The 23799-nt window shown below is 36.5% G+C and overlaps 1 protein-coding gene and 1 long non-coding RNA gene across 10 annotated transcripts in view; one reads left to right on the top strand and one right to left on the bottom strand.

Annotated features, from left to right (window-relative positions):
• Positions 1 to 23799, bottom strand: part of ALMS1 (ALMS1 centrosome and basal body associated protein) — a 196640-nt gene that overhangs the window by 85447 nt on the left and 87394 nt on the right. For all 9 annotated transcript variants that reach the window (XR_014051509.1, XR_014051508.1, XM_081483026.1 and 6 more), the window contains one exon: positions 8997 to 10840. Coding sequence is in view for 7 of the 9 variants with exons in the window: in XM_081483026.1 (XP_081339152.1) it covers positions 8997 to 10840 (1844 nt within the window). In the remaining 2 variants the exon portion in view is untranslated. The remainder of the gene's footprint in view (positions 1 to 8996; positions 10841 to 23799) is intronic.
• On the top strand, positions 14742 to 18451 carry LOC145503501 (uncharacterized). Its single transcript, XR_014051513.1, has 2 exons — positions 14742 to 16446; positions 17059 to 18451. It is a non-coding gene; the product is annotated as an uncharacterized LOC145503501 (long non-coding RNA).

Raw genomic sequence — 23799 nt, 5'->3', positions numbered from 1 at the left:
TGTGACTCAGCAGCTCTCACTATATATACATATATATGTATATATATATATATATAAATATATTCCTATTTTTTAGCAGCTCTAACTATAATCAGCTAAAACTGGAAACAAACCCAAATATCCTTTAAGGAGTCAATGTACATAGATAAACTGTGGTGTTTTTTTTTTTTTTAACTTTTTACTGCTTTATGCTTGTAAAAAGTAAAAAAGTAATTAAAAAGTAAAAAACTATTGACTTACAAAACAAGATGGACAAATCTTAAATACACTTTGTAAAATATGCCAAATGTAAAAGGCTATTCTATATTTTATGATTTCATTTATGTGACACTCTGGAAAGGCCAAACTTGGACTGAGAGAAATGCTTTGTGTGGAACTGTGATGTGGATTAATCAAAACTGATAGAACTAACCTTTTAATCACAAAAAGTGAATTTCAAAGTATGTAAATTTTTAAAAAATTAACCAAGTTATTGAGGCAAGATGGAACATAGGATGTAAGAAATGAATCTAACAGTATTATAAATGAATCATATCATCATACTAAAGCGTATAGGGAAGAAAATAACTAACCTGGGAAACAGCAACAATGTCTGGACTGAATACTATACATAAAAAACCTATACTCTAGTTGGAGAATTTGTCTCTCACCTGGGTATGGGATAAGAATACTGAAACTACATATACTAGGGTAAATATACTGTAGATAATGAGAGCCAGGTTTATCACTGTTGGAGAAAGAAGTTTATAAATAAAAGAAAAAAGCTAGAATCAACCCCATGGTTCTGGACTAGCTGGAGGTATCAACACTGACTTGTGATTTTTAAAAAAATACACACACATAAATACATACACACATTACAATCAAGACAAAATGACTATAGATGTAGACACATGTGTGAGTTAATGCCTATAATCTTTAGCTTTATTCACTCAGCAGGGCAAGAAGCAGTGTCATCCTAGTATGTCTTAAAAAAATCAAAACAGAAAGCAAAAAATATCTTGAAACAAATGAAACAGTGACCAAAACATATCAAAGCCTATGAGACAAAAGCAGTTCTAAGGACATTTATAATGATAAATGCCTTCATTAAGAAAAAAGAAAGGCCTCAAATAATCTCACACCTCAAGGAATTAGGTGTGAGAATGGACTAGCCCAAAGCACACAAAGAAAGGAAATAAGAAAGATCAAAGTACAAATAAGAAAGGTCAAAGAAGAAAAAAAGATCAGAGACCAGAAAAATAGGAAAGATCAAGATTAAGAACCTAATTTTTGATGATAGACAAAAATGACAAACCTTTAGCTAGAGTAAGGAAAAAGGATTCAAACAGGAAAGATCAAGATTAAGAACCCAATTTTTGATGATAGACAAAAATGACAAACCTTTAGCTAGAGTAAGGAAAAAGGATTCAATCAGAAATGAAAGAGACATGACAATTGATCCACAGGATCATAACAGATTATTATGAACAGTTATATGCCAACAAATTGGATAACCTAGCAGAAATGGAAAATTTCCATTATCCATAAGATACATACAACTTACCAAGACTGATTGATGAAGAAATAGAAAATATAAACAGACCAATGGAGTAAGGAAATAAAATCAGTAATCAGATCTTCCCAACAGATGGTTTAAGTGGTGAATTCTAACAAATGTTTCAAAAAGAAATAATACCAATCCTTCTCAAACGTGAGAGGAACATTTGCAAACTCATTTTACAAGGCCAGCATTACCCTGATGGCCCAAAGCTAGGTGAAGATACAGAAAACTACAGACCAATATCTGATGAATACAGACTTAAAACTTCTCAACAAAATATTCAGTTCAGTCGCTCAGTCGTGTCCAACTCTTTGCGACCCCATGAACTGCAGCATGCCAGGCCTCTCTGTCCATCACCAACTCCCGGAGTCTACCCAAACCCATGACCATCGAGTCGGTGATGCCATCCAACCATCTCATCCTCTGTCATCCCCTTCTCCTCCCGCCCCCAATCCTACCCAGCATTAGGGTCTTTTCCAATGAGTCAACCCTTCGCATGAGGTGGCCAAAGTATTGGAGTTTCAGCTTCAACATCAGACCTCCCAATGAACACCCAGGATTGATCTCTTTTAGGATGGATTCATTGGATCTCCTTGCAGTCCAAGGGACTCTCAAGAGTCTTCTCCAACACCACAGTTCAAAAGCATCAATTCTGCGGCGCTCAGCTTTCTTCACCGACCAACTCTCACAACCATACATGACCACTGGAAAAACCATAGCCTTGACTAGACGGACATTTGTTGGCAAAGTAATGTCTCGGCTTTTAAATATGCTATCTAGGTTGGCCATAACCTTCCTTCCAAGGAGTAAGAGTCTTTTAATTTCATGGCTGCAGTCACCATCAGCAGTGATTCTGGAGCCCAAAAAAATAAAGTCTGATTTTGTTTCCACTGTTTCCCCATCTATTTCCCATGGAGTGATGGGACCAGATGCCACGATCTTAGTTTTCTGAACATTGAGCTTTAAGCCAACTTTTTCACTCTCCTCCTTCACCTTCATCAAGAGGCTCTTTAGTTCTTCTTCACTCTCTGCCATAAGGGTGGTGCCATCCGCATATCTGAGGTTATTGATATTTCTCCCGGCAATCTTGATTCCAGCTTGTGTTTCTTCCAGCCCAGCGTTTCTCATGATGTACTCTGCATATAAGTTAAATAAACAGGGTGACAATATACAGCCTTGATGGACTCCTTTTCCTATTTGGACCCAGTCTGTTGTTCCATGTCCAGTTCTAACTGTTGCTTCCTGACCTGCATACAGGTTTCTCAAGAGACAGGTCAGATGGTCTGGTATTCCCATCTCTTTCAGAATTTTCCACAGCTTATTGTGATCCACACACTCAAAGGCTTTGGCATAGTCAATAAAGCAGACATAGATGTTTTTCTGGAACTCTCTTGCTTTTTCGATGATCCAGCGGATATTGGGAATTTGATCTCTGGTTCCTCTGCCTTTTCGAAAACCAGCTTGAACATCTGGAAGTTCACGGTTCACGTATTGCTGAAGCCTGGTTTGGAGAATTTTGAGCATTACTTTACTAGCATGTGAGATGAGTGCAATTGTGCGGTAGTTTGAGCATTCTTTGGCATTGCCTTTCTTTGGGATCGGAAGGAAAACTGACCTTTTCCAGTCCTGTGGCCACTGCTGAGTTTTCCAAATTTGCTGGCATATCAAGTGTAGCACTTTCACAGCATCATCTTTGAGGATTTGAAATAGCTCAACTGGAATTCCATCACTTCCACTAGCTTTGTTTGTAGTGATGCTTTCTAAGGCCCACTTGACTTCACATTCCAGGATGTCTGGCTCTAGGTGAGTGATCACACCATCGTGATTATCTGGGTCGTGAAGATCTTTTCTGTACAGTTCTTCTGTGTATTCTTGCCACCTCTTCTTATATCTTCTGCTTCTGTTAGGTCCATACCATTTCTGTCCTTTATCGAGCCCATCTTTGCATGAAATGTTCCTTTGGTATCTCTAATTTTCTTGAAGAGATCTCTAGTCTTTCCCAATCTGTTGTTTTCCTCTATTTCTTTGCACTGATCGCTGAGGAAGGCTTTCTTATCTCTCCTTGCTATTCTTTGGAACTCTGCATTCAGATGAGAATATCTTTCCTTTTCTCCTTTGCTTTTCGCTTCTCTTCCCAGCTATCTGTAAGGCCTCCTCAGACAGCCATTTTGCTTTTTTCCATTTCTTTTCCATGGGGATTTTCTTGATCCCTGTCTCTTGTACAATGTTACGAACCTCTTGTCCATAGTTCATCAGGCACTCTGTCTATCAGGTCTAGTCCCTTAAATCTATTTCTCACTTCCACTGTATACTCATAAGGGATTTGATCTAGGTCATACTTGAATGGTCTAGTGGTTTTCCCTACTTTCTTCAATTTAAGTCTGAATTTGGCAATAAGCAGTTCATGATCTGAGCCACAGTCTGCTCCCGGTCTTGTTTTTGCTGACTGTATAGAGCTTCTCCATCTTTGGCTGCAAAGAATATAATCAATCTGACTTTGGTGTTGACCATCTGGTGATGTCCACGTGTAGAGTCTTCTCTTGTGTTGCTGGAATAGGGTGTTTGCTATTACCAGTGCGTTCTCGTGGCAAAACTCTATTAGCCTTTGCCCTGCTTCATTCTGTACTCCAAGGCCAAACTTGCCTGTTACGCCAGGTGTTTCTTGACTTCCTACTTTTGCATTCCAGTCCCCTATAATGAAAAGGACATCTTTTTGGGGTGTTAGTTCTAGAAGGTCTTGTAGGTCTTCATAGAACCGTTCAACTTCAGCTTCTTTGGCGTTACTGGTCGGGGCATAGACTTGGATTACCGTGATATTGAATGGTTTGCCTTGGAAACGAACAGAGATCATTCTATCGTTTTTGAGATTGCATCCAAGTACTGCATTTTGGACTCTTTTGTTGACCATGATGGCTACTCCATTTCTTCTAAGGGATTCTTGCCCACAGTAGTAGATATAATGGTCATCTGAGTTAAATTCACCCATTCCAGTCCATCTTAGTTCGCTGATTCCTAGAATGTCGACGTTCACTCTTGCCATCTCCTGTTTGACCACTTCCAGTTTGCCTTGATTCAACAAAATATTAGCAAACCGAATTAAACAGCACATTAGAATTATACACCAGGATCAACTGGGATTTATCCCTGAGACATAAGGATAGTTTAACATATAAAAATCAATAAACATACCACTTTAATAGAATAAAAGACAAAAATCATATGATTATTTCAGTAGATGCAGAAAAAGCATTTGACAAAATATATCTTTCTTGATAAAAACTCTCAACAAATTGGATATAGATGAAACATCCCTCAACATAATAAAGGTCATGTATGACAAACTCTCAGCTAACATCAAACTCAGTGGTGAAAGGATGAAGCTTTCCCTCTGTATCAGGAACAAGATAAGAGTGCTAGCACTTTTATTCAACACAGCACTGCTAGCACTTTTACTGCTAGCACTTATACTCAACACAGAACTGGAAGTCCTAACCAGAACAATTAGGCAAGAAAAGGAAATAAAAGGCACAAAGGAAGAAGTAAGCTGTGTTTCTTTGCACATGATATGGTCTAACATCTAACATAAAATCCTAGAGACTTCATAAAAAAAAAATGTTAGAAATAATCGATGAATTCAGTCAAGTCACAGGATGCAAAATCTACAAAGAAAAATCAGTTGTACACTAACAACAAAATATCTGAAAAGAACTGAAGAAAATCCCATTCCCAATAGTAACAAATCAATAAATACCTAGAAATAAATTTAACCAAGGAGGTAAAAGATCTGTTCACTGAAAACTAAAAGACTTTGATGAAGGAAATTGAGGAAGACACAAACAAATGGGAAGACACATGAAATGTGTTCCTGAACCAGAAAAATATTGTTTAAACATCCATATTCCTCAAAGCCATCATTATACATTCAATTCAATTCCTACCAAAATTCCAATGCCATTTTTCATAGAAAGAGGAAAAACAATTCTAAAATCTGTATGGAGTCACAAAAGACCCTAAACTGCCCAAGCAATTCTGAGAAAGAACAAAACTGGAGGTATCACACTTCCTGATGTGTATAATACAAAGCTACAATAATCAAAACAGTATGGTACTGGCACAAAAACAGCCACATAGATCAGTGGAACAGAACAGAGAACCTGTAAATAAACCCCTAAATATGCATTCAACTAGTATTTTACAAGGGAGCCAAGAACACTCAGTAGAGGAAAAATAGTCTCTTCAATAAAAGATGCTGGAAAAACTAGATAATCACATGCCAAAAAAATGAAATTGGACTCCTATTTTAATACTGACAAATTAACTTGAAATGGGTTAAAGATTTAAACATAAGACCTGAAAACATAAGCTCCCAGTAAAAAACACAGGGAAAAACTCCTTGACATAGGTCTTGGCAGTGGTTTTTTGGATGTAACATCAATAGCACAAGCTACAAAAGCAGAAGTCAGTACACAGGACTACATCAAACCCCAAATTTTCTGTACAGCAAAACAGTCAACAAAATGAGAAGGCAACCTACATTGATGGACTGTGGCAGCATTATGCCAAGTGAAATAAACCAGACAGAGAAAGAGAAATACCATGTATCACTTACATGTGGAACCTAAAAAAGAGGACACAGAGTGGAATGTTGTTTACCAGAAGCTGGAGGGCAGGAGAAATGGGGAGATACTGGTCCGAGAGTACAAGCTTCCAGTTAGAAGATGAGTAAGTTTTTGGGATCTATGCACAGTATTGTGATGATAGTTAAAAATAACGTATTAATATAGTTGAAAGTTAAGGTGTATGTTAAATTTTCTCACCACAAAAAAAGTAATGATAATTATGTGATGTGATGCAAGTGTTAGCTAATGCTATCACTGTAATTATTTTGCAATATAAGTGTATCAAATCAACACACTGTAAACTTAAACAAGGTTGCATATCAATTTTATCTCAACAAAGCTAGGGGGAAAATTCTATACTCCAAAAAAGAAATAAGTATTCTTTGGGGAAATGACTGATTTCAGGGCTGTGACTGGGTACAGGAGCCAATCATGTTTTTAATTGCTAAAACTGAATCAATTTGATTAGTACTGGATTATAATCCAAAGGATGAAATAAATGCCCCTGAGTACATATTAATGTACTCCTTTAGAAAACTAAAGGAATAAAAAAATGGGAGGAACAACAGCTCTTGCTTACAGAAGAATTCCAAGTAATAAATGTATTAAGAATGAAGGAAATTATTTACCTACCAAGATTCTCTCTTTACAGTGGAGAATCTTGGTAGATACCACTTTTGTCAAGTAATCAAGGTTAACATCATCAGTAGTTGTGTATCAATTTAATGTGCTTCCTGTTGAAATGCACTGAAAATGGATAACCTCAATTTAATCTTAAGACAACATCAGACAAAGCCAATTTGAAACCAAAATAACTAATTCTCTTCAAAGGTTGTGAAAAATATGGAAGTCTGAGAAACTGCCTTCAGTTTCTCCAGGAGATTAAGGAGACAGAACAACTGGAGGAGATTAACTAGAGAGAACAACTAAATGCAAGGTGAGATAGTGGGATGGATCTGAAACAGAAAAGGTTCATTTCTGGAAAAACCAGGTGAAATCCAAATTGGTCTACACATTTAAGTATAATTTTGTATGATGGAGAGTTTCTTAGTTTTGGTAAATGTTTTATGGTTGTGATGTTAGGATAAGATGTTAACATAAGGGGAGATTTAGCAAAGGGTATATTGACAATCTCTAAAATATTTCCCCAACGGAACTTCCCTGGTGGTTCAGTGGTTAAGACTCCATGCCTCCAATGCAGGGGGTAGTCTGGAAACTAAAATCCCCCATGCCACACGGCATGGCCAAAAACAAACAAACAAAATCCCCCAGTAATCTCTGGTTCCTGGTATTCATGCATTTGAGTAATCCCTAACCCTTGAGGGTTGGCCAGAAATACTAATTCATTTCTTTCTAGTATTAGAATGTGGCAGAGGTGGTGAGATTCACTTCCAAATGTATAAATTGAGGTAATAATATCTACCTATGATGATTATACTAAGTATAAAATGATATAAACATCGACTACAGTGCCTAGCATTTAGTACATTCTGGAACAAACAGCATTGTTATTAGTTCATATTTATAATAAGCTATAATTTTCTTTCTCATTCAAAGAATTCAGCTCCAATAACTTGACACTTTATCACTTAGAAAAGTTTAAGTATTATATGCAAACTTGTCAATCTTTTAATTTCTAAACACTTTTCACACCCCAAAAGGATCTATTTATAATACTATGGAAATCAGAGATTGACCTTGTTTTTATCTGCCCCAATCCAATTCTCAGTCACTAACTTTCAGAGCTATAATGGACCTTCAAGCTTCCCAACTATTTCTTCCCACCAATCATCCATATATGAGTGCCAAAGATATTAAATGACTTGTCCAAGAGCACAGTTGATAGGATAGTTTAAGTTTGGCTCAGGATTTGGGAGACATGGTAATGTAATAAAAAGCGTTTGCTTCCATTGAACAGACTGCATTATTTGAAACAACTGCTGCTTGCTGAAAAAGCAGCAATGTCAGTGTTTTCCAGAGAGCAAATAAGGATACCATAACCTACCTTATAGGGTTAACAAGCATTAAATCAGGTAACATATGTAAGTCCCTCACTGTCATGACTACCACATGTGGATGTTGATTAAACATTTTTTCCCTTGTTTTCAAGGCTCACCACTATGATCTACTACCTTCTCAACTATAACGTGGAAACATTACACACAGAGGGTAAGTGTTTAGCCATATAGTAAAGGACTCATTAATGTAAAAGTGAATTAATGATAATCTTAAAATCGGTCTGAACAGTATAAATCTAATGCATTTATCCCTAAACTGGGTTTTCATTCCTACAATCATTGTGAAATAAGGTATCACATTAGGGACCACATTATCTTGACATACATTACTCGTGATATTAACCTTGATAACTTGGTTAAAGTGATGTCTGCCAGGAATTTTCACGGAGAAATTACCGCTTTGATGTTCATTTAGAGAGGAAACATGAAACAGAAACAGAGAGAGGGGGAAAGGGAGCACATCCATGCATGCATCCCCTTCCAAAGCCTGGTCTTCAGCATATCTCCAATGTAATAAATAAGGAATTACTAAATTGTACCACTTGGTGATCAAAGATTCTTCAGAGTAATGTTTTAAAATACTTGATGTCAAGTTGTTTTGCAGAAGTCTTCTGAGAGTATAAATACATTACATTACATTCAGATGTTTTCTCTTACTTAGGTGTTCATTCCTTGAAAGATTTCTAGATTAGGCAGAAAACAACCTCCCCTAAGAGAAATTATCTGCCTCTCCCCCAAGAACTTACAGTTGCTTAAGTATTTTAAACAGTTTATCATAAATTTCATCAGCTTGCTTGTCATCACAATGAGACTCACCGATCTGCAGATATCGGAGTCCCTTCTGGATTGGAATATTCTTCCAAATCTGAACTGTTCACTTGTGTTTGCCTTGATGTTACTATCTGGCTATTCTGATAAGGTATGGTTTTCAAGTCCTGAGTAATAACATTACTATCTGGAAGAGGAGATTGTATGACTTGAAAGTCCGATGAAGATTTAGGTCCTAGAAAATCTAAAGATTCTTGATTCTGTGCTACAGGTTTACTGATCAATAATTTGGAGGTTGGTTCCAATGATCTTGAAGATATAGTTTGTAGGTCAGAGTTAAACTCACTATTCATCCTTGTTTTAGAGGCAGGATCCAATGAATGAAATCTTTTATCTAAGTTTCCACTATCCAACTTGGAAGGAGTCTTGGGACAAAGAGTTATACGAATACAAGAAAGTGCTTTTCTATTTGAAGGTGGAGTAGATGCAGATGTTACTACTGTACATTGATTTGGGACTGATTGGGAGACCATATCACTGAATTTGGCTTCAACATCTATCACATCAGAAATGTGTAATTTAGGCTTATGTTCATTATTCTTTTCTACTACACAATCCTGACTTTGAGGAAGAGGGGAATGGAGTTTTCTCAGGTGGTGATCTACATTTGGGGCTTTGCTTTGTTCAAAGAGTTGACGCTGCTCAAGAAAAATGGAAGAAGGAAGGTCTGAAGGTATATAATCCTGACTTTGAGGATTAAGGGGAGAGTGGTTTTCTCTTAACTGATCTACACGTGGGACCTTGCTCTGTTTAAAGAGTTCTCGTTTTTCAAGAAAAATACGACAAGGAAGATTTGGAGCTACATAATCCTGATGTTGAGGAGGGGGAGAATGGTGTTTTCTCATATGGTGATCTGCGTGTGAGGCTTTGCTTTGTTCAAAGACCTCTTGTTCAAGAAACATGTGTGAAGGAAGATCTGCAGTAATAGTTACATTCTTCTCTTTTACTTCTACTGTGGAATTTGGTCTGCCCATGCTAATGAGAGTATGATTGTCAGAAAAATGAACTTCTTTGAAATTGCTATCATTTGCACTGGTATTGGGCTTAGGATGACTGCTTTTAAAATCTGATCTTTCTAAGGGTTTTTCTTCTTGGTAAGAATGTTCAACAGATAATTTTTGGCTTTGGCTACTATTTTCTGCTAAAATAGTCACAGCTTTATCTGGTGACTGACTAATGATTTTAAATGATGAAGGGGAAGAGGTTCTCTGTTTTAGATCTCTAGGAGGATTCTGCTCTTCAGTGAAATGAGAATTAACTACCCCCACTGATGCTCCAGAACACTGGCTACCTTCAGTAACACCAACCTTAAGAAAAGAGGAATCTGAAAAGCATTTAGAATGTCGGTGAGATGAGAAAGTGATGGAGGTAGTAAACTTTTTCATGGGTTCTGGGGGCAGCATTTGTGATGAAGAATGACAATCCATTTCTTCAGGTGGCATACAAGCAGGTTCTACTAATTCTGACAGCCAAGGGTCCAACTTTTCATGAAATGGCATTCGAAGGCCCTTGCTAATTTCCAAGTCATCACTGATAAAGTTTTGAAATGGGGAATGACTTTGTAACTGCAAGGAATTCCAAACTTTGAACTGGGAGTTGTTCTGGTCCAGTGACTTGGAAAGGTTGATGTGCCTAGTTCTCCATGATGATGGGCTCCGTTGTCCTCTGATTATTTCTGAGGGTTCAGCAGATCTAAAAACACAAGGGTGGCTGTCCAATCGGGGTCGTTCAGCTGTTAGAGTTCTGAAACATCCTTTTTCATGGCTCTCAATAATAATGTGACTACAAACAGCTTCTGGCTTGCATCCTATTCCCCGTGGACTCTGTAAATCCTAGAAGATATAAACGAGTTCTTACTTGAAGTAGTCTGAATAATTATAAAAACACAACAAGAAAAAGATAGCTAACTATAGAATAAAATGGCTCATGATAACTAAGACCACAGTTAATTTCTTCTAAAAGTTTTCACTTAAGTTACAAAAGCAAAGACTTTTGCTCACCTTTTTTGTTTTAGTAACAGGGGTCCCTTACCCAAATTCTGCTGGTCACATGACTACCAAGCAGAGACTCTTCTTTTGCAGCCAGATATGATCATGTAACTAGGTACAAGCCAATGGGAGGTGAGCAAAAGCAGTAAGTACAACTTGTGGCTCTTGTCCTTAAAAAGTCAAGTTCTTGACCTCCATGTTCTCCTACTACCACCTTCAATCATTATCATCACTAATACTCTTTTTTGGGGGAGTACAACTGCTTTACCATGTTGTTAGTTTCTGCTATACAACAACCCATTACCATTACTCTTGCCAAATGAAAATGGTGATGTCTAGAACAACCCTGGGAGGCCACACGTAATGGCGGCTCAACTGCCCACCCAGCTTGGTTCCTCAGAAGATTTCAAGAAGCAAAGTTACTTCCTTACCCTGGACCTGAAAGAGAAATACAATTCTACCTTATCTGACCCATTGTATTTGAGTCTCTATGTTACAGAAACATGGCCTACAACTTAATATTTACCAATAAAAACAGGAAAAAAGAATTAGTACTTCTTACTAGGGTATAGGATCAGTGTCTAAAGATACCATAAATATTTAACATTTCTTTGAGATTTCTCTGTTTTACCTCTAGAATTATAACCTGGCATTCTATTTAATTTTAGTGCCACATGTGATTTCATATAAAAACATTTTAAATTGCATTGCCACTTCTCACATAATAGAGATGTACTTTTCCCTATTCCTCCTGTGAAGTACAACTAAAAATCCTGGACTTTATATACAGAACAAACTTAAGAAGAATCTGAAAGGTAAAGAGAAAAAAGGCAGACTGGCTAGGGACTTTGGGATCAAAGAATAACAAGGCAGTGATCTCTGGGTTTTCTTTTTACTTCAAATATCCCAGACTTTGAGTTAAAGACAGCAACCATGAACGAAGAGCACAGAAGAATACAAAGAGCTCTAACAAAAACCTGCTCTCATTAGTTAAAAAACAAGTAAAGGTGAAGTTCAACAAGACAGAAAACTTTTAGACAATAACTGCTCTCTTCCAGCCAAACACCACAGAAAAAAACTATGGCCTCACCCATACCCACACCAGCAAAGGCCAAGTGAGAAGCCTAAAGTTCCATCCTTGGAAAACTCTAATGTAGAAGAATCCCAACATCCAGGCCAATGTGGTATTAGAGACAGTCAAAAAATTATACAACTACCATATGACCCAGCAAAGCAATAAAGACTGATGTTCATCAAAAACCTACATAGGAATGTTTATAGCAGCTTTATTTGTAATAGCCAACAACTGGAAAACAACCAAGTTACCTCAATCAGTATATATTTAAACAAATTGTGGTATGTTCATGTCATGGAATACTATGCATTAGTAAAAAATGAAGACTATTGATATTGAATATTGTCCAGAGAATTATGCTGAGTGAGAAAAAGCCAATACTAAAAGATTGCATACAGTATGATTTCATTTATATGACATTCTTAAAAGGACAAAATTATAGAAATAGAAACTAGATTAATAGTTGCCAGGGGTTAAGAAAGGAGTGGGAATAAGACAGAAGTGTATATAGTTATCACAGGGAAACATAAGGGACCCTTGGGGTGGTGGAAACATTAAGTATCCTGACTGTATCAGTGTCATTATCCTGGTTGTAATATATTATTACATATTTGCAAGACATCTTCATTTTTGGAAACTAGGTAAAGGGTAGAAGCAATCTTTCTATATTATTTCTTACTACTTTATGAGAATCTACGATTATTTCAAAATAAATGTTTAAATTTTAAAAAAGTCAATAAACTAAATACCACTGGACAAAACATTTTAAAAATGTGATTTTAATTCCATGGCTTCTTACTATCCTGACACTGCCACACATATAATTGGGAAATAAATACTCCAATTTGAGAATCATAAACTTAGTCCAGCTTCTTAAAACTGGGCATGATTAGATTTACATTCTTCCCAAAAGACATTTCTTCTTTCTTCCCAGCAATCCGTATCTTATAATTTTTTAGAATACTCCAAACCCTACAACCATCTATCACCTCCTTCAAGCTTTTTAATAATTATAAACAGCTTTTCTTTTTTTTTTTTTTATTAATGGACTACTAAGAGATGACAGAAGGAATCAGATCAGCTTATCTGAAGTTTATGTTTGCATAAAGATAGTTTACATTCTTTTATCAATCAAGGGAGGGAAGTCGCTCAGTCGTGTCCGACTCTTTGCGACCCCGTGGACTCTAGCCTACCAGGCTCCTTCGTCCATGGGATTCTCCAGGCAAGAATACTGGAGTGGTTTGCCATTTCCTTCTCCAGGGTAAACAGCTTTTCATAATAACTTTTCCAGTTAAAAATTTTTTATAGCTTTGGTATTGGGCAAATCAATTTTAGTATTTTCATACAACTTTCTCCAGATATAGCCATAAGAACTTATATTACATCCCAACAATGTATCCCTTGATATGGAATAGGCTTTTAAATGTGGACTTCCCTGGTGATCCAGTGGTTAAGATATACCTAACAGAAAATGGCTAAAACAAATGCACTTCCAATGTGGGGGACCCAGATTCAATCCCTGGTCAGGGAACTGATCCCACATGCTGTAACTAAACATCCTGCACGCCACAACTAAGACCTGGCACAGCACACTAGCCCCTCAAAAGGCTACTGTTTGGCTCACAACCCTCTTTAATGATAAAATCATTCAGCAAACTATAAATGAAAGGGACTTTCTCAACCAAATGAACAGCATTTACAAAAGATGCACAGCTAACATTATAGTAAATGGTAAAAGATCAGATGCTTTTCCCTTAGGATAAGAACAATATAGTATGTACATACTTCCTCTTATCATAATGGAGGGTCTAGCCAGACCAATCTGGAAACCAATTAAAAGAAATCGAGAAAGGAAAAGAAGTAAAACCATCTTCATTTGCAGATGACATGATCTTCTACACAGAAAATACCAAGGAAACCATAAGAAAACCAACTAGGACTAACAAACAAGTTCCTTAAAATTTAGGATATGAGTTTAGCAGACAACAGTCAACTACATTTCAAACCACAGTGAACAACCCAAAAATGAAATAAAACAATTCCATCTACAATAGCATAAAAATAAAATACTTAAGAATATATTATCAAAAAAATGAAGACTATAGCACAGAATACTATTGAAACAAATTATAAAAGATCAAAATAAATGGAAAACTGGCCCAATGAAATTGGAAGACTTTAATATTGTTAAGATTGCAATACTTCCCATACTGATCTATAGATTCAAGGAAATTCCTAACAAAATGTCAGCTGGCTTTTTTTCTTTGTAAAAATTGATTCTAAAGTTCATTCGGAAATTCAAACGAGACACTGTAGCCAAACCATCTGGAAAATGATGAAAGTTGGAGGACTCACATTCTGATTTCAAAACTTAACCACACAGCTACAGTAATCAAAACAGAGTGGTACTGGGTAAGAGAACAGAACTGATAGCTCAGAAATAAATACTAACATTTATGATGAATTGACAAGTAAGCTAGAAAATTCATGAGGAAAGAAGTCTTTTCAACAAACAGTGCTAGGATAACTAAATATCTATGTGTAAAATAATGAATATGTACTCCACATATAAATAAATGCCATTTCAGCTACTACATATATGGATTATTTTTATATTTAAAGTTTTGATACTTTGGTATATAAGATAGGAGATATTGGTATAACCTAACCTTTTTTTTTTTTAGAAGTGGCAAGCAGCCTGATTCATGAGAAGTGAACTTTCTTGGCCATGTGTGACTCCATGAGATCCCATGACCTGTAGCCTACCAGGCTGCTATGTCCATGGAATTTTCCAGGCAAGAGTGTTGGAGTGGGTTGCCAATAACCTAACTTTTTCATAAGTGTTTTCTATTTCTTTATAAATCCATTATTTTGCTTAAATAAATAAACAAATAATGCCTCTAAGTGGATAGGCAACAAAAGTAAAGATATACGCATGCAGTTGTCCGTGTCTCCAGCACCACTTATTGAAGACACTGTCTTTTCTCCATCATATATTTTTGTCTCTTTTGTCGCAGATTACAATAAAGGGCCACAGGTGCATGGGTTTGTCTCTAGACTTTCTGTCCTGTCCCACTAATCTCTAATCTATATTTTTGTTCTGGTGCCAGTACCATACGTTTTGATTACTGTAACTTTGTAGTATAGTCTGAAGGGAGCCTGATTCCTCCAGGTCCATTATTCTTTCTCAAGATTGCTTTTACTATTCAGGATTTTTTTGTGATTCCATATAAAGTGTAAAAAATTTTGTTCTAATTCTCTGAAAAATGCCCTTGATAATCTGATAGGGTTGGCACTGAATCAGAATACTCCCTAACAATATACACAAAAATAAATTCAACAATGCTTATTCGCAATCAGAAACAGTCACAGACATAGGGAACAAAGTTATGGTTCAGTTCAGTCGTTCAGTCATGTCTGACTCTTTGTGACCCCATGGACTGCAGCATGCCAGGCCTCCCTGTCCATTACCGACTCCTGGGGTCTACTCAAACACATGTCCATTGAGTTGGTGATGCCATCCAACCATCTCATCTTCTGTTGTCCCCTTCTCCTCCTGCCTTCAATCTTTCCCAGCGTCAAGGTCTTTTCCAATGAGTCAGTTCTTCACGTCAGGTGGCCAAAGTATTGGAGTTTCAGCATCAACATCAGTCCTTCCAATGAATATTCAGGACTGATTTCCTTTAGGATGGACTGGTTGATCTCCTTGCAGTCCAAGGGACGCTCAAGAGTCTTCTCCAACACCACAGTTCAAAATCATCAATTCTTTGGTGCTCGGCTTTCTTTATAGTCCAACTCTCACATCCATACATGACTATTGGAAACACCATAGCTTTGACTAGACGGACCTTTGTTGGCAAAACAATGTCTCTGCTTTTTAATATGCTGTCTAGGTTGGTCATAACTTTCCTTCCAAGGAGCAAGCATCTTTTAATTTCATGGCTGCAGTCACCATCTGCAGTAATTCTGGAGCCCAAGGGGGTAAACGGGTGGTGGGATCAATTGGGAGATTGGGACTGACACAAACATACTACCTTGTATAAAACAGATGACTAATGAGAACCTATTGTAGAGCACAGGGAACTCTGCTCAGGGCTCTGTAGTGACCTAAATGGGAAGGAAATCTAAAAAAGAGTGGATATATGTATATGCATGACTGATTCACTTTGCTGTAAAGCAAGAGACTAACACAACACAGTAAGTCAACTATATGCTGACAAAAATTAATTTGAAGAAATATATCCCAAATTTACTGATGCAATTATAAGCGAAGGCTTCTCTGATGGCTCAGATGGTAAAGAATCTGCCTGCAATGAGGGAGATCTGCATTCAATGTCAGGAAGATCCCCTGGAGAAGGAACAGCAACCCACTCCAGTATTCTTGCCTGGAGAATCTCATGGACAGAGGAGCATGGCAGGCTACTGTTCATGGGGTCGCAAAGAGTTGGACACGACTGAGCGACTATCACTTTCTTTCACATTATCAGTTCAAAGACCCTTCTCCTCAAAGAAAACTAATGTTAATACTTCTGTTGTTTTCTTAAAGAGAAAAATCTTAATTTCTCTAATCTCTAGATTAAGATTGAGAGGTACAATTTGAATCTTTCATATATAATCATTCATATTTTAGTTTTAACAACAAATGTACAAATTTTAGTTTAAATCAATCACAACATTCAATGGCGAAGTGTTTCACAGAAACTCAAATTAACTCTTTTGATTTACTTTAGTAGGAATAGTAAAAACTCAAAGAGTTTTAAATCAAAATTTAAAACTGTATCAAAGTACACAATTAGAGAGCTAAAAGACAACCAACAGAAAGAGGAAAGTATTTGGAAATCATGTATATGATGATGGGTTACTATCTAGAATATTGGGACTTTCCTGTAGCTGAAATGGTAAAGAATCTGCCTGCAGTGCAGGGGACCTGGGTTCGATCCCTGGGTAGGGAAGAACGTCTGGAGAAGGGAATGGCAATCCACTCCAGTATTCTTGCCTGGAAAATCCCATGGACAGAGAAGCCTAGCAGGTTACAGTCTGTGGGGTCACAGAGTCAGACATGACTGAGCTACTAACACACAGATCTAGAATATATAAAGAATTCTTACAACCTAAACAAACAAACAAAAAAAACAACCTAATCCAAAAATGGGTGTAGGTCTTGAATAGACATTTCTCCAAAGAAGATATATAAGTGGTCAACAAGTCCATGAAAAGATATTCAAATCAATAATCATCAGCAAAATGCAACTCAAAAGCATAATAAGGTACCAGTTTATATCTGCAACATGGCATTATGAAAAAAAAAACCCAGAAAATAATAAGTGTTGGTGAGAATGTGAAAAAATTTAAATTCTTGTGCATTATTGATGTTAATGTAAAATGGCTGCTAAAGAAAACTGTATGGCAGTTCCACAAAAACAAAAGTAGACTGACCACATGATCTAGCAATTCCACTTCTGGGTCTATACCAAAATACTAAAAGAAGGATCTCAAGGAGATATTTTTGTATGTTCATATTCACAGCAGCTCTATTCACAACAGCCAAAAGATAAAAACAATTCAAGTGTCCATGGATGGATGAATGTATAAACCAATGTGGTACATACATACAATGAAATACTACTCAGCCTGAAAAGGAAAGATATCGTGACACATGCTACCAAATGGATGAATTCTGATGACACAATTGTCAGAGAAAGACAAATACTATATGATCCCACTTTTATGGAGCTACCTAAAGGAGTGAAATTCAGAGACAAATTATAATGGGGACTGCCAGGGGTTGGAGAAAAAGGGAGAAGGGAATAGGAGATTATGGTTTAATGAATATAGAGTTTCAGTTTTATAAGAAGAAGAGCTCTGAGGATTGTTTGACAACAATGTTACAGTTAAATACAGTCAAATGCACGGTTAAAAATGGTTAAGATGATTAATTTTGTTATGGACATTTCAGAAAATTTTTAAAAACAAAAATAGTTTAAAATTGCCTCAAAGGGGTTCATGGACCTAGACATAAGAATTAAAACTAAATCTCTTTGAAGATAATGTTAAACCTTTGTGACTCTTAGCTATGCCATGATTTCTTAATATGACACCAAAAGCACAAGCAATAAGAGAGAATTATAAGTCAGAGTTTGTCAAAATAAAAAAACTTGTGCTTTGAAGGTCACAACCAAGAAAGTGAAATGACAGCATACAGAATGAGAGAAAATACATGCAAACAATATATCTGATAAGAATCTAATATCAGAATATACAATTCAACAGCAGTGGTAGTGGTGGTTTGGTCGCCAAGCCATGTCCGACTCTTGATACCCCATGGACTGTAGCCTGCCAGGCTTCTCTGTCCATGGGGTTCTCCAGGCAAGAATAATGGAGTGGCTTGCCATTTCCTTCTCCAGGGCATCTTCTTGACCCAGGAATCAAACTGGTGTCTCCTGCATTGCAGGCAGATGATTTACCGACTGAGCTACAAAGGAAGCCCACAGTAAAGAGGGAATTCAACAGTAAAGATAATTCAATTTTAAAATGTTCAAAAGATCTGAATAGAGATGTTTCTGCAAAGAAGATAAACAAATGACAAGCATGTGAAAAGATGTTCAATATCATTAATTATTAGGAAAATAAAAAACATGATGATACCATTTCATACTCATCAGAATAACTATAATCAAGAAGACAGAAAATAGTTATGTTTAAAAGTATATGGAGAAACTAGAACACTCATATACTGATGGTAGGAATGTAAAATAGTACAGTTACTTTGAAAAACACTTTATTAGTTCCTTAAGACGTTCAACAGACATTAAACGTTATTAGTTCCTTAAGAGTTACCACATGTCCTGGCAATTCCACTCCTAGGTATATAGCCAAGAGGTATGAAAACATGTCCAATCAAAACCTCTTCACTTATGTTTATACTAGCACCATTCACAACAACCAAAAGTGGAACCAAATGTCTATCAACTAGTGAATGGATAGATAAAATATATCTATACAGTGGTATATTATTTGGCAATTAAAAGTACTTAAGTACTGATTCACGCTACTATGCAACATGCATGAATATCAAAAATGTTATGCTAAGGAAAAGAAAGCAGTCACAAAAGATCACGTATTATAGGACTCCATTTATAAGAAATATCCAGAACAGGCAAATTCATAGGGAAAGATAGTAGATTATTGGTTCTAGAAATAGAGGAATGGGGGTAGAATGGTTAAAAAAAAAAAAAAAATGTTCTAAAATTTAGCGACTGGATAATTCTGTAAATAAAGAAAAAAACCACTGAATTATATATTTTAAATGAGTGATTATTACTGTGTATATATTATAGTGAGATAAAGCTGTTAAAAAGTAGTTTATTCTCCATGAGCCTCTGTTTTGTATGTTCATTTATATTATTTCTTTTTAGATTCCACATATAAGGGATGTCATATGATATTTCTTCTTTGTCTGACTTACTTCATTCAGTATGGTAATATCTAGGTCCATCCATGTTGCTGCAAATAGCATTATTTCATTCTTTTTAATGGTTGAGTAACACTCCATTATATGTATATATGTGTGTCTATATATATACACACACACATACATAGACACCACATGGTTGCTGGGTGGGGGAGGACGGAGGAAAGGATAGTTACGGAGTTTGGGACGGACATGTACTCACTGCTCTATTTAAAATGGAAAACCAACAAGGACCTACTGTATAGCACATGGAACTCTGCTCAGTGTTACTTGGCAACTGAAAACAAGGGGAGTTAGGGGAAGAATGGATTCATGTATACGTATGGCTGAGTCCCTGTGCTGTTCACCTCAAACTATCACAACATTATTAATTGGTTATACCCCAATACAAAGTTAAAAAGTTTTCTTTTTTAAAGTACAGTTAACATATGTCCTTTATGAATTTCCAGAGACTATTTCTCAATTAAAATTTCTACCTAACAGAGCTGTTTGAGTTTTATCAGATTATTCTTATTGTTTAGTTTAATATCATAAATCACAGACCTCATGTAACAAACCAGAAAGAAAATAATAGTTCCTCCCTGTCACATAAAACAAACAAAACTAAACACAAACATACACATATGTACACACACACACAGCCATGCAAACACAGTCATCTAGCACTAAAAGTCAAAAATCTACTCTCTACAAACAAATGAAACATGGATTACTATTTCACACAAAACTCCCCTGAGGAAATTTCCTCAATCGAGTGGTTAGGACTCTGTGGTCTCACTGCCAAGGTCCAAGGTTCAAATTCTGTTCAGGGAACTGAGATCCCACAAGCCACATGGTGCAGACAAATAAACAAATAAATAAAGTATTAAAAATAAAACTGGACTTTCTTGGTAGTCCAGTGTTTAAGAATATGCCTCCCAATGCAGGGTACACTGGTTTGATCCTTGATTCAGGAAAATGCCACCTGCTGCAGGGCCACTGAACTGATGCTCTGGAGTGCACCCTAGAGCCAGTGCTCAGTAATAAGAGAAGTCACTGACTCAGTGGACACGAGTCTGAGCAAATTCCAGGATGACATGGAGGATAGCAGAGTCTGGCGTGCTGCAGTCCACGGGGGTCACAAAAAGTCAGACAAGACTGAACAACAATAACAGCACTAGACAATCTGCATCTGCTTAAACCCATGGATGCAGAAGGACAACTGTGAAATTACACGTGAATTTTCAGCTGAATGGAGCAGGGTCAGACTCCCTAACCTCTGTATTTGTTCAAGGAGCAACTGTACTGTGTCTCAGTGTGGGGAACTTTTTCAGTTTACCCTGCTCGAAGTTAATTAAGCTTCTTGGATGTATGTCTTCTATCAAATTTGGAAAGTTTTCAACAATTACTTCATTAAATATTATTTCTGTGCCTTTTCTCTTTTCTCTCCCCCTGGGACTTCCATTATACACATGTTGGTATGCTGGGTGGTATCTCACGGCTCTGGTAGTTTTTTTTCATTCTTTTCTCTTTCTGGGTTTTCAAAGTTGATAATCTCAACTGATATATTTTCAAATTCACGGATTCTCTGTTTGCCTGCTCAAATGTGCTACTAAAACCTGCTAGTAGATTTTTCCTTTCAGTTACTATATTTTCAGCTCCAGAATTTCAATTTGGATCCTTTTTATAATTGTTATCCATTTTTTGACATATTTCTTTGGTGAGACAGCTTTTTCTTGGTTGTCTTCAGTTTGTTGACATAGCTACTTTAGCTCTTTGAGCACATTTAAAATCTTTTTTTTATAATTCCTGGACTTCCTCAGGGACAGTTTTTATCAATTACTGTTGACCTTTGAACAACTTGGATTTGAACTGTGAGGGTCCACTTATGTGATTATTTTGCAACAGTAAATATCAATACTATAGTACATCATGGTCTGTGGTTGAAACCACAGATGCGGTAAAAAATCACAGAAACGGAGAACTGAGTAAAGTTATATGGGAATTAATCCCTGCATAGTGTTACTGTAAACTGTATTTTCCCCCTGACAACAGCCATATTCTGTTTCTTTAAGTATGTCACGATTTGTTGACAACTGGACATATCAAATATAGTGTGGCAACTCAGGATACCAGATTCTCCCCCATAGCTGAAATTTGGTGTCACTATTTGTTGTGGGTAATTGTCTTGTACATTCTTTGTGTGTGACACTGAAGTCTTGTTAGCTTTGCTTAACTGTCAGCTATTATCTTGACAGAGTTTCCATAAATATCCGCAGCCAAAAAGAAAAAAGAAAACAACTTTCCCCAGTCTGTTCTGACTTTCTTTATGTTGAAGCATTCCAACACTTTAGCCAGCTCTGTACTTTCACTTACAGCCTGTGCAATGTAAGTCTGAAAGTTTAGCCAGAGATGAAAGCTTAAGGTCTTTTGGGGCCTTTTCTGAGAATGAGTCCAGCTTTGGGCATGCACATGGCCTCAGCTCCCTAGTATAAGCAGGACCTTTAAAAAGTCCTATTCCCCTAGTATCTCGTTTTTCAACTGCTTTCTCCTCAAGTTTTACAATGTTCCTATTGTTTATCCTGTTATCCCTAGACCTAGTCTGTTACAGTCAATACTCCAGCCAAAAACTGGCAGGGAAGTTGTTTCATCCTTGGAAAAGCTCTTGGTTGAGTGAAAGCCGCCACACTGGTCCTTCAACGAGTTGTAAGACAGGTTGAAACACCTAATGACAATTTTTTCAGAGTAAGGTTTGTACTGCACCCTCTGTAACTGTTAACTCGCATTAGGAGTGTGGTCTGTCATCTTCAAAGCTACTATAGATTGGGGGATGGTTATGCAGGTGATTTAAGAAGCCTCAGTCAGTGTTCTCCTATAGAACAATTGCTCTTTACTTCAGTAATCATTCCCTAGTTTTTTATTTTTAAGTTCTGACTAGATTCCAGAGATCTACAAAAGTTGGTTCTGATAAATTTTGCTAGCTTGTTATTTTTGTGCAGAAATGGAGCCTTGGAGATCCCTACTTGACCATTTATGGCAACATCACTTACAAATGTTTTATATGTATAAAAAAAGAGTCTATGATCTTTGATTATGCTGACTGCTAATTTCAAATACATATTTTTTTTTATCATATTGAGGCATTACTGGCCTACTCTAGAGAAATATTTTTAATTGAGAACAGATTTTTACTTTTTATTTTTATTCCCAAATATCTTTTTGGAACACAATGAAATAACTACAGTTTTCCTGCTATGTAAAACATGTTTATAAATTTCCTAAGACTAAACTATCTGCTTTGCTGGCTTAAGCTCTACTTACTCATGATACATTATTGATTTTGAATACCAAATATTAATATTTATTTTAAATATTTTTCATCTATTTGCCACATTCGGTTCTTTTTTTAATATATAACATATATTGTGTTAACAACACTTAATACGAGACCCACCCTGTTGACAAAGAGTACATCTCTTTTTTAAGTGCAAAAAGGAATATTATTAACTATAAGCACCATATTGCAGAGTAGGTATCTCTTTAGGATTTATTTTACATAATTGAAACTATATGCCCACTGAACACCAACTTCCTACTTATTATTCCCTACAGCCCTGACAACCACCATTCTACTCTGCTTTTATGAGTTTGGCCATTTTGGAAATCCCATATATGCAGAATCATGTAGTTGTCCTTCTGTACCTGGCTTATTTCACTTAGCATAATGTCTTCCACATTAATTCATGCTAACGCATATGGCAGGATTTCCTTCTTTTTAATGGCTATGTATTTACTATTTAACTTATCCATCAATATACTGCTTCCCTGGTGGCTCAGACCCTAAAGAATCTGCCTGCAATGCGGGAGACCTGGGTTTGGAAGATCCCCTGGAGAAGGGAAAGGCTATTCACTCCACTATATGTTTACTGTTTATCCATCAATAAACATATAGGTTATTTCTGCATCTTAACTACTGTGAAATCTTGCAAAGAACATGGGAGTGCAGATATCTCTTTGAGATCCTAATTTCAATTCTTTTAAGTATCTACCCAGTAGTAGGGATGTGGATCATATAGTGATTCTACTTTTAACTTTTTGAAAAAATCTCTACACCGTTTACTATAGTGGCTGCACAATTTTATATTTCCTCCAACAATGCACAAGGGCTTCAATTTTTTCACATCCTCTCCAACCCTTGTCTGGAATTTTGATAGCAGCCATAAGGAAAGTTATGACCAACCTAGATAGCATATTTAAAAGCAGAGACATTACTTTGCC

The sequence above is a fragment of the Giraffa tippelskirchi genome, chromosome 4 (assembly GCF_054371585.1).
Source record: "Giraffa tippelskirchi isolate mGirTip1 chromosome 4, T2T-mGirTip1v1.2.pri, whole genome shotgun sequence".
Lineage (NCBI taxonomy): Eukaryota > Metazoa > Chordata > Mammalia > Artiodactyla > Giraffidae > Giraffa > Giraffa tippelskirchi.
The sequence above is the reverse complement of the archived record's forward strand: the minus strand, read 5'-3'. Positions and strand labels throughout refer to the sequence as shown.